Source organism: Podarcis erhardii (genome assembly GCF_964252035.2).
Source record: "Podarcis erhardii genome assembly, chromosome: 10".
Lineage (NCBI taxonomy): Eukaryota > Metazoa > Chordata > Lepidosauria > Squamata > Lacertidae > Podarcis > Podarcis erhardii.
The window spans coordinates 14,979,003-14,996,952 of NC_138500.1; the positions used below are offsets into that span (position 1 = coordinate 14,979,003).

The 17,950-nt window shown below is 39.7% G+C and overlaps 1 protein-coding gene across 24 annotated transcripts in view; it reads right to left on the bottom strand.

Annotated features, from left to right (window-relative positions):
- PLEKHA5 (pleckstrin homology domain containing A5) overlaps positions 1-17,950 on the bottom strand; it is a 170,876-nt gene that overhangs the window by 45,714 nt on the left and 107,212 nt on the right. For 23 of the 24 annotated variants that reach the window (XR_014160966.1, XR_014160967.1, XM_081879677.1 and 20 more), the window contains 3 exons: positions 13,370-13,474; positions 8,178-8,250; positions 1,233-1,333 (listed from right to left, as the gene is read on the bottom strand). Coding sequence is in view for 22 of the 24 variants with exons in the window: in XM_081879677.1 (XP_081735803.1) it covers positions 1,233-1,333; positions 8,178-8,250; positions 13,370-13,474 (279 nt within the window). In the remaining 2 variants the exon portion in view is untranslated. Of the gene's footprint in view, positions 1-45; positions 1,005-1,232; positions 1,334-8,177; positions 8,251-13,369; positions 13,475-17,950 lie in introns of those variants that run through there. The other variant, XM_081879679.1, reaches the window with a different exon arrangement.

Here is a 17,950-nt window from a genome sequence, read left to right on the forward strand (position 1 = left end):
CTTGGGAGTCAGGACAAAATAGCAGGTTCTAAATTATGTACTCACCCATTAAAACATGCAGTGCAGTTTAGTGTACTCATCATCAACAGGAGCCCAAAGAAGTTCAAATCCAAGAAACAAAATGTAAAGTTAGGCGAGATTGTTTAACAGAAGAGCGGCTACAATTCATCCAGCATACATTAAATAAAATAAACCTTGTAAAAATGAAATTAGTGTTCAAGGGCACAACTTAAAGCTGCTATTAATTACTTTGGTCTTGTCCAAGTTAGCAAGTAACTAACTTGCAAATGCTCACAGAACTATAGATTACAAGCAAAATCTTTTAAGCAGCCCTTCTACAAAAATAGAGGTCCAGTGGGCAAGTAGTAAAATATGGAGGTAGATTAGACTTCATATAGTGAGAAGATGGCCCATGAGTTTCATTCGCACCTGGTGTCACTTGCATGCCCAATTGTTCCATGGAGAATCAAAAAACTCCCAGAGAGCAGAGAAAGGAAGATATCAATGAATGGGATGCTAAGGCAGTGAGATAACTGAATTCCATTGAGATACACCAACATGGCAGAGGATATAAGGTTGCCTGCAGACACATACATTTCTCCAGGGAATGAGGGGACTTTAGTACTGTTAAGGCTACAACAATCCAATTTCAGGTGGGTTACAAAGAAATCCAAAAGAAGGTAGAAAAAGAGGGTGAACAAACGTTCTCTAAAAGGGTAACACAAGGATGGGAAGAAGTGTGTGCACATATTTAGGGCTTCAAGGGATAGATTTCAATACTGACAAAAATGACCCAGTACAACTTCTAGATCGTGGAGGTTGCTGATGGAAGAAGCTGCAAAAATGTGATTATGTGTAGGCATCATCTTGAGACACAAAATTGACTGAACTGCTCATTTCCCACACCATCAAAGAAGAGTACACCTAAACTAAAGAAGCAGGGTCTTTGAAACAAAAAGCTTTAAAATATGCAGTCACACTGGAGGAGCCACTAATGTTGATAACACTAAACATAGTGAAATTTACTGCCTAAATGATAACATAGTGAAATTTACTGCCTTTACAAATGATAGTTTGTTTTTGTAGCTCTCTAGAGAATAAATTATGATATTGGGGTAGTCTTCAATCTGTGCCAGCTTTTGCCTAACCTGAAATCAACACTGAATGTGTTCACAATCATGGTTTCTTGATCACCTGCACACCACAGACCAAAGGATAAATAATATTCTTACCTTAAAAGCATATTTGCGATTGATGTGATCTTCAGAAGAAAGCATAGATATCTGAAAGCTGGGAAGAAGTATGCTCCCCAATATTCCCTCTTCTTTTTCATCTAGGAATAACATAAAAATGGTTGACTAAGCTAGCAAACTGCTGCTGCACTGTATTCTAGAACACTGAAACAGACATTTGCACTTAAAACTTTTTCCAGGTGCTTACAATTATTAGTGGAGGAAATTCAGGGCAAATTCAGTGACTCCACCATTTTAGAACAACAAGCTTCCACATTTCATAACAGGTCTTTAGGGAGCCAACGACCATGCCTTTGGACCCCAAGGAGCAAAACTAGCCCATGAGAAAACAATGGCTGAGAACTTGCTGGAAGTCCACTTTATGGGGGAGGGAGGCCCAGCCCATCATTGTCTATTCCCTCCTCAAGGCAGACCTCTTATAAAATTTGTTGCCTGCTAGGATTCTTGACTGAATGCTGAACACACAGACAGCATTTGTGCAAACAGAAATAGCCTTCAGGAGTTGGAAGAGCTCATCTAAACTGTATCATGTAGTTCAGTCGGTAAGAACTGAAGCGAATCCTTGGCAATCAGCAAGGAATACCACTGCAAGCATCTAATCCTCTGCCATCTCTGCAGTGCCCTCTGCATTCATCCATCCCTCACCCAATTTCAGCAGGGAGCATCTCAGAGCAATAGTCTTTGTGAGCTTAGACCGCCCATGGTTCTCTTCTTACAAACGCTGGGTGAAGTATCTCAGCAGATTGGAACAGTGTTGTGAATCCCCCCACCACTCATCAACAGAAATACTTCACTAAACAAATATTATGAAGGATTCAATTGTCTCCTGAATAGCTGCATTAAATCTGGATATTACAGTTAATCACTGGAATGGAGAAAAGGGTTTTAATCTTGCTTTTAACTCTACCTCAAAGCACGATGAAGTGTGGAGTAGCTAATGATGCCTCTTCAATAGAGGAGCTGTTTAATACATGAAGGCAAACGCACAAATTTGCAGTTCATGCGCCTGCCAATGCCCCCTGTGTGAGTGCGGCAATCACAATGAATGCCTGGCCCCAAACAAAAGCTATCATGTACAACAGCAGAATGCTAAGTATTCAAGCCATGTTTCTTACGGGTGTCTTTAATGGCAACATCGAAGGAAAATGACACTATTTTTCCAAAGTGAGCACGCAGCCTGCAAGGCAGGCTAGACTAAAAGGACCATGCTATTAATGCCTAAACATAAATCTTCTGCAATACAGAAGGTACAAGCCATTCTTGACCAAATACACTTTTGGGTGCAAAGTTTGTAATATATGAGGTATGCTAGTACCCTTGACAGAAAATGTAACTGTACAAGTATTGTATGAAATTCAGCAGCATGAAATTCACAATATCATACAGTTTGGTCATCTTAACTTTCATGCTCAAAGGCCACAGCAAGTTTTAATATATTTGGATCTAAATAATATATCTAAATATCTAAAAGTACTATATTAATTGCCATGCTCTTAAAGGCATCTATACAAATAGATGCTCTGTTGTTGTTGTTTAGTCGTTAAGTCGTGTCCAACTCTTTGTGACCCCATGGACCAGAGCACGCCAGGCACTCCTGTCTTCCACTGCTTCCCGCAGTTTAGTCAAACTCATGCTGGTAGCTTCGAGAACACTATCCAACCATCTCATCCTCTGTCGTCCCCTTCTCCTTGTGCCCTCCATCTTTCCCAACATCAGGGTCTTTTCCAGGGAGTCTTCTCTTCTCATGAGGTGGCCAAAGGATTGGAGTCTCAGCTTCAGGATCTGTCCTTCCAGTGAGCACTCAGGGCTGATTTCCTTAGGAATGGATACGTTTGAACTTCTTGCAGTCCATGGGACTCTCAAGAGTCTCCTTCAGCACCATAATTCAAAAGCATTGGGTGCCCTGTTCAGCATAGTTCATAGCTTCTCTGAGTTATTCAAGCCCCTTCGCCACGGCAAGGCAGTGATCCATGAAGGGGAATAGATGCTCTAGAGTGTGCTATATTTACTCATGTATAGTCTTAATTATAGTATTATGGTCATCATTTGAGACTACAGACAACTCCCAATTTACGTGGGGGGTTACATTCCAAGGGACCATGTGTTTAAGTGAAATCACATGTATTTGAAACACCTCTGCCTCCACCCCTGCCCACTCCCTACTCTGCCCCTTTGTGTGATGCTTTTGGGTCACTTCCAGGTTCGGCATGGTCACACACATATCTGACACGTCTAAAATGGTTGCTGCCTGCATGTACAGTCCACCAGATCTGTGCAAGACCTGTGGAAACCAATCAAATCCATGTAGACACAATGATTAGTAGAAATACTAGTTTCGCTGGAGAAAAGAAAGGTAAACCAACCACTACTGACTGGTTCACAGCATCAACCTTGGAACACAACTGGCAGTGGCGGAACCAAGGTTGGGAATGGTGAAACGAGAGAGAAGAAACTGACGGGAATATATCCAAAATTAAGGAATATCTGTGACAAGAAGCCCAGTGCAGGTGCAATTGTGGCTCCCTGAAAACAATGGTTCCCAAATCAAGATCCAGCTTTGTGGCTCAGTGCTTTCTCCCCAAAGTATAAGTTCTATGTTTCATATACAGCCCCCTCCTGTTGTTGGTCTATAACATGGCCTGGCTCTACCCACAGCCAGACAATAAATAGATGGTTACTCCATTCAAAGTGTACTGTAGCAAGAGGCCAGTGATTGCTCTCTATTACCCACACTGAGGCAAGCTTTGAGACTTTTATCTACTAAGGGGGAAACTCTTTAAAAGAATTGGATCCCCCTATTCCGGCAGAAAACCTCTTATCAATCTATACCACAGATAAAACTGCGTAATTTTAAGTGAATTATGGGCAGGTATTATTTCTAGTAGATATGTACACAACCACTTTTATACTGAATTTATTTACAGTACCAACATTGTATTATAAATTCCCTTTAGATGAGTTTTTGTCCACAGATTTCTTTGCCTCCTGCATCTATTTTTATTTTCACATAGAAAATAAAAAGGAAACAATAAATAAAAGAAGACTCTTTTATCCTAGGCCTTCAATTAGAATGCTTATTCAATTAGAATGCTCTGTTGCTTGCAACAAAGGTGAAATTGGTCTTTTATCCTCCAGCAAAAGCAATAAAAAGGATGCTGAAAAACAGAGTTTTTATAATACCAGAATAGCAAGCCTCTGCCAGGAATAGAAAAACAGTTTGTAACTTACCAAACATAAATAAATGAAGGCTCTGTGCGTTTGGAGTGGGTTTGCTTAAAGTGCTGATGCAGAATAGAGTGGATATCTGCACAGCTCCCTGGCACAGTATGTATGGGATATGCGACCCAGTCCAACCTAGCATAGTATGTTGTAGTTGAAAGCATGAACTACAGGCTAGGAAACCTGTGGTTCAAATCTTAGCTCAACTACAAACTTCCAAAGTGGCCTCAGACAAGTCAGGATCCCTCAAAATCCAGTCCTCCATCTATAACATGGAGTTAAGAACACTGGACTAGTTTACTGGATCATTATAAGGATTACTGAGTAAGTGTGATTTGAGCAATTGGGGGAAATGCTATGTAAGTATAAATTTATTTTAAGTTTTATAGATTGCCTCTCTGTCATTACAACTATAACAAGTCCAGTTACAGTTAAACTGCAACACTACTAAAGTGATGGTAGCAGCTCTAAACATATTACCAGTATGTTATTCTACTGTAGCTAAATCTAAGTAAATGAAACTGAAATAATTGCCAAAAAACACACATTGTATTGAAGGTGTCAGAGGACTAATAAATTTATTATGGCATATACATCTGTGGACCATAGTCCAACTTATCGGATGCAACATGTGAGGAAGATTGCCTATTCTTCTCCTGTTTAATTGCCTCAATTTCCTCTTTTTTCTCCCTTGTTCCTCTGTCCTTAGATAGCAAACACTCTGGGGTAGGGACTTGTATTCTCATGATATTATATTAATGCCAAACAATAACAAGTGCTGTTTTAAAAGTACAAATGAACCCAAGCTTCCACTTCTGATGCTTTAGAACTGCGGCAGAAGAGAATGCACTACGCAAGACGGAAGAAGGACAAAGCAGTTTCAGGTGACAGGAAGAAAAAAACCAGGACAGCAACCTGGACCTGTCATGTGTTTTAAAGTTTCCCAAGGACCAAGCTGAAGGAAAGCAAGATCGGTCAGAGAAAATCCCAGCCCAAAATGACAGGAAAGAGCATAGTTGCTCTCCGCGGACATTCTGCTTCAGGAATCCATGCCCTCCAAATCAGAAAAGATGGGAGGAAACAAAATTAGAGAACCACACTCTCCCTCCAAACTAGTCTTCTTAGCAACCAAGAGAAGTCCAAATCAGAAATACAGTGGTACTCTGGATGCGAACGGGATCCGTTCCGGAGCCCCATTAGCATCCTGAAGCAAACGTAAGACGTGGCTGTGCGTCTGTGGGTCACGTTTCGCCGCTTCCGCACATGCATGTCATTTTGAGCGTCTGCGCATGTGTGAGCGGCGAAACCTGGAAGTAACAGGCTCCGTTACTTCCGGGTTGCTGTGGAGCGCAACCTGAAAATATTTAAGCTGAAGCGTATTCATCCCGAGGCATGACTGTAGAGAACTCTGTGTGAACCTACACAACCTTCATCAAATGGTATTATAAGCATATTAAGTATAAGCTAAGTTTTTAAAAAAACACACACAAAAGAAAACAAAACTTAGCATTCAAACATGAATAGGTGAGGGTTAATATGTCTGATGTGTTCTCATAACCATTACTAATGCTTGCAAATGATTACTAGAACATCTGGTTATCTAACTCCATCTGCTTCAATTGCTTCCCAGAGGATGGGTATATAAATAGCTTTGGTTTATTTATTCATGCAATCTAAGCAGATCGGTTTTTTATATTTCTTATCTAGCCTAAAACCAATAATTTAATCAAGTGGAAAATATTGAAGAGAATTAGCAACACAGATAAGAAAAACTTTTGTACTAGGCTATGATTAATATTCTCAATGTGCACAATGGGATATTTCTCAAAAAAGCTAAAATGGTTGCCCTGAATGAAGAAGTTGCATACTTGTGTGAAGAAAGCTAAGCTGATTTTTCTTCTAAGCAGGAAAACCCACCAACAATCTGGCCACCTACCTAATTATAGTACAATTTTAGCTCAACCAAAGTCTCCATGTCTAAAATTACAGTATTACAGTTACACTAATTTTGACTCAGCAGTGGTTTGGTTTTTTCAACAACCTATAATCTTTCTTTTTAAAAGGAAAAATCCACACAATGATTCTGAATTCATTAAGTTGTTACTGCATGAGAACTTTGGTGCTTAAAATTACCCTAAATGTATAACGGTCATTTTGCAGAGGGATTAACTCAATTTAAAATGATTTTTTTAAGTTTTACAGATTGCTGTTATGATATTGCAAAATCTTGATTCCCACCTCATTTCAATATCATGAATTATGTATTAATTTTCTTGATTTCATCAATGGATGCTCTGAATTTCATGACCCAAACTCAAAAGTTTAACCCTTCCTGATATTTTCCCCTTACTACCCTCTCATACAATGAACAGCCAATATTCAATTACTGCTGATTTGGCCTTACTTAAACAACCCCTTCCATCTCAGATTGACAGACTGCCATTTTGACTTGAGGCTGGGTTTGATAGTTGTTTCAAGACACGTAATACATATAGACCACAGATATGCAGAACATAGTAACATGAACATGGCGTTTTGCACATCTTAAGCATAAACAATGTAAAATATATTTTTAGAAGTTTGTACTGGGGCAAGTTGGAGAATTTTAGAGTATTATGCTGAAAAAGGTTAGATAATAAAGGACAAAGTTACTAAGAGCTTAACTTATAGTAAATGTTTCTAATGTTATATTTACTTTTGAAGCCCACCATGATCAAACTGTCCAGTCTAGTCACAGTTTACTGGATCTACAGGCCATAAACATCAAATGCAGTGCAGAGTTATCAAGACAACAAACAGATTTGCTATTCTGAATGTTTTTAGTTTATAATTATTATGAGAATCAGCTGGAAGGAGAATGGTTATCCCTCAGTAATGCATATTTAATGTATAATGGACTGAAACAGCAAACATTAATCCTATACATACTTTCAGCTCATGAAAGACTTTCATGTAGCCATTGATGGTGAACAAGGTACATGCACACTTTTCATTCCAAAGGCCATAGAACAGGGGAAGAATATTTCTATTCAGAACAAGGGTTGGGGATCTGCGACTCTAGAAAAGTTGTTGGAATGGCTAATGGCCAGGATGGTAGAAGTTGTAGCTAACACCTGGAGGACTAGAGGTTCCCCATCCCTGGTTTACAATGTCAACAAGTTACATGGAGGGAATGCTTTAAAAAGAGTTGCCCTTGGTCGCTTGTAGTTAAGCTTCTTGTAAACCTGCTTCTTCACATCACCCCACCCCTCACCAGCTACACAAAAAGCACTTAGAACTGCCTTAATGCATGGAACTAGTGAATTAAGGGGAATAGGAGGGTTCTCTGGGCACAACAGTCAAGTGTGTGAACTTTACAAAATCCTAATTTTCTAAATTCTTGCAGATGCAAGGATTATTTTGTTTGCAAATGGGTGGAATAATAGGAAACGACATCAGACATAGCTGGCAGTGCATTAGGTCAACAGAAAGAAAAGAAATTACATTATTCGCACTGCAATTCAGAGAGTTCCTTTACACAGTCTTGTCTTATGATGCAGTTCTTATCAAATAATCACACATGTTCTGCGGAGCACGTTAAGTTTAGTGTTAAATTAGCCCTTTTAAGTTTTTATCAGCAGGACAGTTTCAAAACCTTTATTTTAAAAGTTTAACATATGTCATCTTTGGAAGGCCTAGGTTAGCCTCTAACAATTAGAAACTTACCCCGATAATAGAAGAGGCACAGATCGGACAGAACAAACCATCGCTTCTTCCATAGCTTCATGCCAGTGCTATCCTGTATGAAATCAAACACACAATCCATAAGAATCAACAATTTAAAGGCTTTGATGACATTTAACAGAAAATAACACATTAAGGAGACTGGCAAAATAAGAGCCAGCAACCCCGTCTTGTGACGCTTGAGGTGGCACCTGCACTTGCTGTGAGCAAAATGCAGGCCCCTTCCTGACACCCTTTTGCTTTGGAGCGGGTCATGTAATGGGAAGTATGTGAAACCAATACAAGGTCTTCTTCAGAAGTTATATGGAATATATATACAGGTGTAAAAAGAAAAGTGCCACTGCTGCCTTGCCCTCCTCACCACAGGAGAATGCGGTGCCTGTCCTAGGTCAAAGGTTTAACGTGAGCTCAAGCTCACCAAGCCTCAGCTCTAAAAGCCAGAGTTCAGCACTGCAACTGTGAAGTCATTATACAGCGTTTGTGAGAGATTTCACTGGTTGACTGTAGCATTGTTATATCTGTGAGGAAGACACTAAAGGTTCATCACCACCTCATCAGATAGTGTCTAAATGCTATTGCCATGATCATAGGCAGCATACCTCTGAAGAACAAGTTGCATATGCTTGATAGAGAGTGATTTATCTCATAAATTAATTTCTCAAAATGTTAATTTTCTTATCTTTAGGCTCTTATTTGGAAACATGCACTTCGCAGAGGATGCCTCTGAAAAACAGTTGCTGGAAACAATTGCAGGAAATGACTTTTTGCCCACATGGTCTTTCCAGATGCATCAGTCGGTCACTATGTTTGGGATGTTTGGCTAGAGAGACCTTTGTCCTGATACAGCAGGGTTCTTCTTTGTCACCACATAGTATTTTTAAGTAAAGGCACATTTATCTGAGAACAGTTGAGCAATGAGACCAAGTAATATACATGCTTGTGTAAACCAGCCCTGAGTAAGCAGAGAACAACTGTCCATTTCACCCAAGCAATTATAGCCAGTCACCAAGTGCCTGAAGAAGACTTCACAGATGGTGGGCATCTCATCACTTACAAATCCTTCCTGGCTGCAAGGAGATGCCACTGAACAGCAAACTGGGTATCTAGAAACCCGACAGATTTAGAATGCTAAAAGCCCCAGCTCTTTCAAAAATGTGACACTCTTAGTGGTACAGTGAAGAAGCAACTAGTGCCAAACCCACAAGCTCCTAATTTAACTTATGTGGAAGGTAGCTATAAAAGCTCTGTAGATAGATACTTCTGGAACTTCAGGGTGAGAGACTTTTGCTCAGTGAAGAGCACATCCTTTGCATGTGGAGGTTCACACATTCTCACTCTAACATCACTACTTAGGGATCTAACATCACTACCTGAGATCTTGGGAGAGCTGCTGGCAGAACAGGCAGCACTGGGGAGGTTCCAGCTTCAATTCCTACAATATCTAAAAGGTTCATGTAGGTGGTGATGGGAGATTAACTCCGCCAGACACCCCGGAGAACTGCTGCCACTGAGAGTAGCCAAAATTGGGAAGGATGGGCTAACAGCCTGGCCAAATATAAGGCAGCTTCCTATGTCAACACTGGGCTAGATAAACCAATGGCTTGCTCCGTATAAGGCAGCTTCTTATGGACAATGTCAGCCTAGTCTACTTCAAAGGGTTGTTGTGGGGGGAAAATAGGAGGGGAGAGAAGAGAATAATGTATGCCCGCTTAAGCTCCTTGGAGGAAAGGCAGGATATAAAGAACAATAAAATGTGGGAAAGAAAAACACATTTCCCATAAAGTGTTTTTACTCTTCTTATCGGCCATACTGTTACTGTCAAGTAAATGCCTTCAGATACAAAAAACTTTATTCCTGAAGTAATTTTATTTGCTTTTATGTCTATAATCAATTTGCAATGTGTTTCACAGAATGAATGGCTACCACCACCACAGCTGTGTGTGTGCATCCTCCGATAATAAAATTTAATAAATATGTTAATATCGGCCTAAAGAAGAAAAGGTTTTAGTGAATTTTAAGTACTCTCCTGATGAATGGGCTTGAGATGATATTTAGGGGTGGCAGAATAATGAATGCCAAATCTTTGAATATTCTTAAAACAGAAAAGGGCAGTTGGTATACTATTTTGCTAAGATCTCTCATCAGATGTGTCCGTTTTCTTGTTCTCAAGTTATGCACCCCTAAGTAGAAAAGCAAGTATTTAGATGTTCCACTTTTACTTAGGAATTTTATGGACTTCTAACCCCAAATTCTACTCAAGGTTCCAGCTTCTCCTCTGACAATCTTCTTTCAAACAAATATGCTACTTTCCCAAGCATTTAATGACTACTAAACAAAAATAAAATGCCCCCACCAATGATTTTTTCTCTGTTCTGTCTTGTTTGTTTTGTTTTTAACTCACTTATTCCAAATGCATCTCTCAACATATTTTAAGTACTGATGCAAATTTTGTACCTAAAAGTATTTGAAGCTGACAACAGTTTTAAAAATGCAGGTAGTCTATTTATTCAAAATAGATAGTCTTAAACACACACACACACACACACACACACACACACACACACACACAGCGAGAGAGAGAGCGCCAGATCACTAACATTGACTGGGTAAAGAGATAGCATCTCATTTGTATTGCAACAAATCCACTGGGTCCCTGTAAGCTTCCAAACTCAATTCAAAGTTCTCATCTTAACTTTTAAAACTCTGCATAGCTTAGAACTCAAATACCTGTTGGCCTGTCACTCTCATATCAATTTGCTTGTACTTCAAGAATGTCATTTGAATCTCTCTCAAGGCACCGCCGTTATGTGGAGTTGTGACAGCTGGTGACCAGAGAGAGAGAACCCTTTTAGGGTGGCTCCTGGGTTTTGGAATGCCCTCCTTGAGGAACCCCACCTGGCACCCTTGTTGCTGTCATTTAAATGCCAGGCAAACACTTTTCTCAAGCTTTTAAGAACTCTTCATGTTAAGCTGCTTTCATAAATTAAATAAAAAGAATTAGGGCAGTTTTGATTTTATTATCTATTTGAAGTGATGCTTTCGTTTGTTGTGCTAGCATGTAAGTTCCCTCCCTCTTTTTTACAGAATACATTTGTTTCTTATTACTTTGGTAGGATGAATAATGTTGAACAGACAGTATAAATGCCGTTAATAAAACAACTAACTGTAGTATATGACTATGCTATAGCATAGATGGGGAACGTGTGGCATGGCTAGTTTGGTTCTACAGTATTTTGGCAGATTATCCTTTTTTTATTTAAAAGAAAGTGGTTTTCCCCCTGAATATTGAGAGGAAAGGTACTTCTAAGAGTTTGCTTGACCCCAGCTCCCATTGGATGGGAGAATGATGGAAGTTGTAGTCCAACAGCACCTGGAAGGTCATAGTTCCCCACCATAGCACTGCAGCTTAGTACTAGCTTTGCATATTAAAAGAGGCGAGCATGTTATTTTGCATATGCCGAAGTAATAGTTATATACCTGGGTTTGTAACTTTTATTGCGCGGAACGTGGTAATGTTCTCTCAAGGGCACTATAAATGGAAAACTAGTTTATATATCAGCATTTCCCATCCTGGGGTCTCCAGATGTTAGACTCATAGAATGTAGAGTTGGAAGTGACCCTGAGGGTTATCTAGTCCAACCCACTGCAAGGCAGGAATACTAAGTTAACCCATACGGAGATCAAACCTACAACCTTGGCATTATCTGCACTATTCTCCAACCAACTGAGCTATCCAGTCTGACTTAGTTTTGCATGTGCAGGAGACATCTGGCATAGGGATTCAAAACATATCACCCCCTATACATGTCTGACGCTTTATTTTTATTTTTTTTAAAAAGTTTGACAGTGGGATTACCTTTAGTGTGTTATATAAACAGCGCTTCAAACTAGTTACAAGCAAAATATCCGGCTGTATCAAAAAGCTAAAGTACGGAAGCAATTATCTTATTCCAGATGTTATAAGCTTTCTTCAGAGAAAAATAGGGTGCACATGCCATGTAGATCTCAAAGAGTTGTCTAATTTCTATTCCGTGACTAGCCGCCAATAAACTCCATACTCAATTACTTAGTTCATTAATACAAAAATAAAAGCAGAAGTTCTTCCCTGTGACAGCTGCTTAAAGGCTGTAGCTGGCATTATTGATTGTCATTTAATGAAACTCTTTCAGCAACATCTAGTAACTTAAAAATGCAATCAAAGTAACAATGTTCCTGACTCCATGAACAGGTTTCATCAATAGACGTCGCAAAATATAGAATGCCAATTGAGTTATACTGCAAAGATGAAAGCTTGGGTAAATCAAAAGTGTTAGGTGATTTTTAGCAACATTTAAAAAATGGGTGAAATTGAAGTCTGTCACTTGATGACACCGCTGGAGTGTGAGCTAAACCTGTCACTACTGATCCCAGAACACCGGACAGAGGTAGGTTCCTATCACCCTGAAATCTGAGCCAGGGGCTTGAATAAGATGATAATTTAAGGAAGTTCGTGGGAGGTAATATCTACCTGTACTACTGAAAAGCCTCTCCACAATGGCCCCTTCAACAAAGCGGAATGAGGCACAGGTGGAGCACGTGGGGGGTTATTTCCACCAACGTCCTTACATTGCCTTCACTTAGATTCTGAGCCCAGTTTGGGGCAACCCCCTCATGCCCCCCTGGCAACCCCTCATGTCCCACCCCACATTGTTCAATAAAACAACCAAGCCCTTAGAAGTTTTTTCAGGGACTACATGTGCCTGGAGAGCTCTGGGGAGACAAGGAACTTTCTTTCCAGCCCCTCACATGCCCTGACAATTAGTTCCAGAGGGTTGAAGCATTCTTTGTCAGGGGGAGGAATAGAAACAATGTTTCTAAGAAAAGAAACACTGTGCAAACAGAACTTCACTTGCACAGCACTGGATACAACCCTGAAATTACTGCTGTGTCTCAAATGGAATATTCACTAATAGGGCCAGCAAACCCTTACACCATTTTCGCCAAGAAACTCAAAAAGGGAAATCACTAATTTGCAATTACAGGATTCTCTCGGGCATGCCATTAGCAAATTTCCATCATCATATATTGAGGAATATTAAAAGTGTGTATTGGAAGAGGTTACCACCCATAATTACAAACACATCACTTCAGATAAAGTTGTTATTATCTATATCATATTCAGGAAGGAATAATACCTGCTTATAAAGCCAGCCTCGTCGAACAACAGGTGCATTGGGGTTCCTTTTTATTGAATTTGACCTCTTCCCAAAATTATGAACTTTCTTTGAAGAGCGTGATGTCTAAAAAAATAAAATTAAAAGGATTAGAAAATGCAACGCCAATATCTTTTACATTGAATAAATACACATGCATGGCTATCCTCAGAGAGACATAGTTGCTCCTCATCATGTGATCCCCTCAGGACTTGTTAAGAAAGCTTTATTCTGTTAGTTGGGTAAATAAGTAACTGCCTTGTAGGTTTTGCTGGTTTAGGCATTTCTTGAAGTTTTCTACAGAGGGAAAGAAACAAATCCCAGGACAGATCAGGATCAAAACATTTAAATTGGACTTAATAGGATATTACATAAACATAGCACTACTTTTTAAAAGGGCCAAAACATTAAATGCAGTACAGATTCTAGGAAGAGAACTAAAAATAGAGAAGACAGACCTCAGCAGAAAATCAAAACAGGTTGGGGTGGGTTAAAATCACAAGGAGATTTGAGTTTCCACTTGACTGATTCAATTCTTTCTGTGTTGCAATTCACACAAATACAATAGACCAGCTCCATGGCTTCTATAATCTTCTATAAACTTGACATCTTTCCGCAGGGCCTGCAAGACGGAGCTGTTCCACCAGGCAGGGCACAGCCTGACTCCCTCCTTTGGCAATCCTCACAGAACTCTAGGCCAATGGTCGCCATTAATCTGATTTGAACTGATTTTATAATGAACTGATTTTAGAATGTTGTATCATTTTACTGTTGTTAGCCGCTCTGAGCCCGGCTTTGGCTGGGGAGGGCAGGATATAAATAAATTATTATTATTATTATTATTATTATTATTATTATTATTATTATTATTATTATTGGAGTAGGCAGGTTGGGTGCATATGTTACAAATTCAAGATGGCAATGGTCATGTCACTCTTTTGCTCAGCTCTTGACAAATTGGGAATCTAACACGGAGAAGATTATCTGCTAAATCAACTTCCACAAGTTGCACACCACAGAAACCAGAATTAATAAGCGATTAAGTCTGTTTCACTCTGGTATTTTCCTGATAGCTGTTTTTGCAGGTCTTTGAGACTGATTGAAGGAGCAACGGTGAACTAGGATGCAGTAGCATGAACCAGCAGGCCCACACTTAGAAAAGATGAATAAGGTCATATTCAATCTCTCTCAAGTTGCCCTTGAGTAGCAAAGAACGGTGTACATCGTGTACTGTCAGCTACACCACTGATACAGTGAATGCAACTTATTAGATGTTTGCTAGTGAAAGTACTATCCAGGGAATGTCTGGAAAGCACGGTCCATTGGCAAGGAGACAACAATTTATAATGAGGTTTCAAAAAACACTAGTGAAGGCAATTCAAAGCAGGGAAGGAAATGAATCCCTCTCCCAGCACCTTTTAACTGACAATGTACATCAGAGGAAATCTAATATAAAACTAGAGGGTTAAAAATATACTTTAATCATGATACCTTACTTTCAAAAGTGTGAAATAAGCATTTTTGTGAGAGATTGGTTAAGACCTATATTAGATTAATGTGAAACCAAAGCAACTGAACAAAGCTCACTTTGTTCAGATCCTTCCCCCTTCTCTAGGATCATTCCTGGAGAGACAGTGGGAATGAGTTTTGGGATCACTCCTTTTAGGTTTCTTCTCTCACTGCAAAAAGTGAAACCTTAATGGGCTGAAATAACTGCAGCATCTCCTATTTGGCTGTTCACATGTTTTTACAGTGAGAGGAGTGGGTTGGAGGGAGCATATCTGAGGTCTGCTACTGCTCTCTTCGTGGATACTATTCTAGGTGCAATAGAACTGAAATATGTGAATAGCGCCAAAGAAGCAAAAACAACTTTTTAAAAAACATTCTTAGATAAATACTACAACTTGCAAAACTTCAGGAAAAGTTAGAGACACCGGTTAAAAATTCAGCAAAACCATTGAAGAAAATGCTTAACAGTTATGTTGCACATTTCAGAACCTATTAATACCCTGACATGAATTAAATGCCAACGTTTGACCCACTCCATAACCTCAGCTCTTTGTATCGTGTATTCTCATAACTCTACTAGAAGACTATGCTCACTTCTGTACAATCAAGCTCCATTAATTTTTATAACTATTGCATATATTTCTGTGACATACAGTCCATTAGAGAGCTGATTAGTGATCAATGTGTCTCAGAATGTCTCAAAGTAAAAGTGATGTGACTGAACAAGCCTGCTCATTAAGCAGGAAAGGGTACAAGAGCAGTGGTGACACCCCACTGTTTTTCTAATCTACCGGAGGATGCTAAACCTTAAGGAATAAATAATAAATGGAATATGACAATCAAACATCTGTTGGGGACTTGGGATATAAACTTGCTCACTTTTGTACAAGGAACAACATGGAACTCAAAGTGAATCTTTGCAGTCACACACATCTTACCCACAACTGTGAATATGCATTACGGTAACTGAATCAGTGCACTGATGATTTTCTTCCGATTCTAGCTAACAGAACCATTCTAGGAACTCAAATACTCAGTGGTATCAAGTAAATCCTAGCACCCATATACAACAAGAGGTGTGCACTTTTATAGTGTGAAGCAGTACAGACCTTGTTTTCCAACTAGTGCCTTACTTACTTAAAGATAATGGGCATGCACAATACTAGATCATAGAATTGTGGAGCTGGAAGGTACCACAAGGGTCATCTACTCTGACCCCGTGCAATGCAGGAATCCTTTGCCCAGCATGGGGCTCAAACCCACAACCCTGAGATTAAGAGTCTCATGCTCTATCAACTGAGTTACATAAAACTGCAAATGTACTGCTCTTTTAAAGTAGACTTGACTGTCAGCAGTCTTTCCCTTCATGTGCTGTTTTAAGCACTTTCTCAGAAGATGGTTTTCTGAAATGTGAACTAACATAGTGAAGGGTTTCTGAATCTGCAAACAATTATGTGGTTGCAGAGGAAGGATTTTCCATGGCTTTGAACCTCCTCATTGGAGGTTATATGAAACCAGTAGCAATACGTAAAAAATGCCCCCAACCTGCCAACGATTTCTGAAGGCATGCTCACATTTTTTTCACCATATTCCCCCAATGCCTCTTTTGTTTTAGACTTTGGTACATAAGGAATGGATGGACATTCACCCAGGAAGTAGTTAAAGCAAAGCTTGCAAAAAAAATATGGGGCAAACAAACCTCTTTGTTACATTGTTGGACACTTGGCATTAGTTTCATCAATTTATGTCTGGGGCTTCCCTGGACAAGATTATATCTTGTCCATTATATCAGGCATAGGCAAACTCGGCCCTCCAGATGTTTTGAGACTACAATTCCCATCATCCCTGACCCTGGGTCCTGTTAGCTAGGGATGATGGGAGTTGTAGTCCCAAAACATCTGGAGGGCTGAGTTTGCCTATGCCTGCATTATATCCTGGTACTCTTTACAGTATAGGCAAGTGTTCAGTACCATCACACTGGAATGAATTCATATGCATTCCAGGAACAAGAGCTTCACCAATTTGTGACCAAAAAATATCTCTAAAAACAAGTTTAGAGAGATGGAAGGTGAATAAAGAAAGCTGCCTCTTTTTTATATGTTTTAAAAATTATATATATATATATATATATATATATATATATATATATATATGAATGAGAGAAAATGCATTTGGGCATTTTCTCGTTGATTTTCTTCTGTTGAAGTAAAAAAGAACTGTTCCCTAGGCTGGGGTCTCTACACTGAGAAAGCCAGTGAAAGGAGGCTAGGTTTTTGGATCCTTGCTCCCACCCCTACCCAGTCATACACAGCCTCTTCTTAGGTGGGCTGGGGAGTGTGATGATCAGGCTCTGTTTTGTTGTACAAACTTTACAAGGCACTGTATACCTGCTGCTGTGGACCAGGAGGGTTTTCCTACCATAGGTGCTTGCCTTTAGTCTAGGGTTGCCATATTTCAAAAAGTGAAAATCCAGACACAAAAGTTATCAAGCTTTTCAGGGTGGGTGTGGGTGTGTGCACACACGCAAAGTAGCTGGGCGCTTTTCTTTCTTTCTTTCTTTTTTGAAACAGTACAAGCCCCTCTCTCCAGCACTGACACTTTTTGCTGAAGAGAAGAGTACAAATGCTATGAACAAACAGATAGATAAAGAGACTTCAACGTGGAGGAAGATCTTGTAAAGAGGACCCAGATCATATTCAGGGGCAGAGACTTGCTCCACGTATCCGCCTTCCATTGCTGCAAATGTATGAACTGGGGAACTCCAGATATAGTCTAGAAAACACAACTTTAATTTCCAACGATCTAGATCGAAGTTTTTCCTACTCCTCCCAGAAACTACAAATCACCTCTTCTAGTCTTGTTGTGTTTCATATGAACACACTCTTCCACAGTGGTCATAATAATTTCACTGGGTATCATCCTTGTAAGTCATGCTGATTAATACAACAGGGAGGCTAATACAGCCAATACAGTACAAGTATATATTACAGCATGCCCCCTTCGTACTTTGTTTATTTAGTGCTGTTGCCTTCGCTCATCAAGAGGATGAGACGC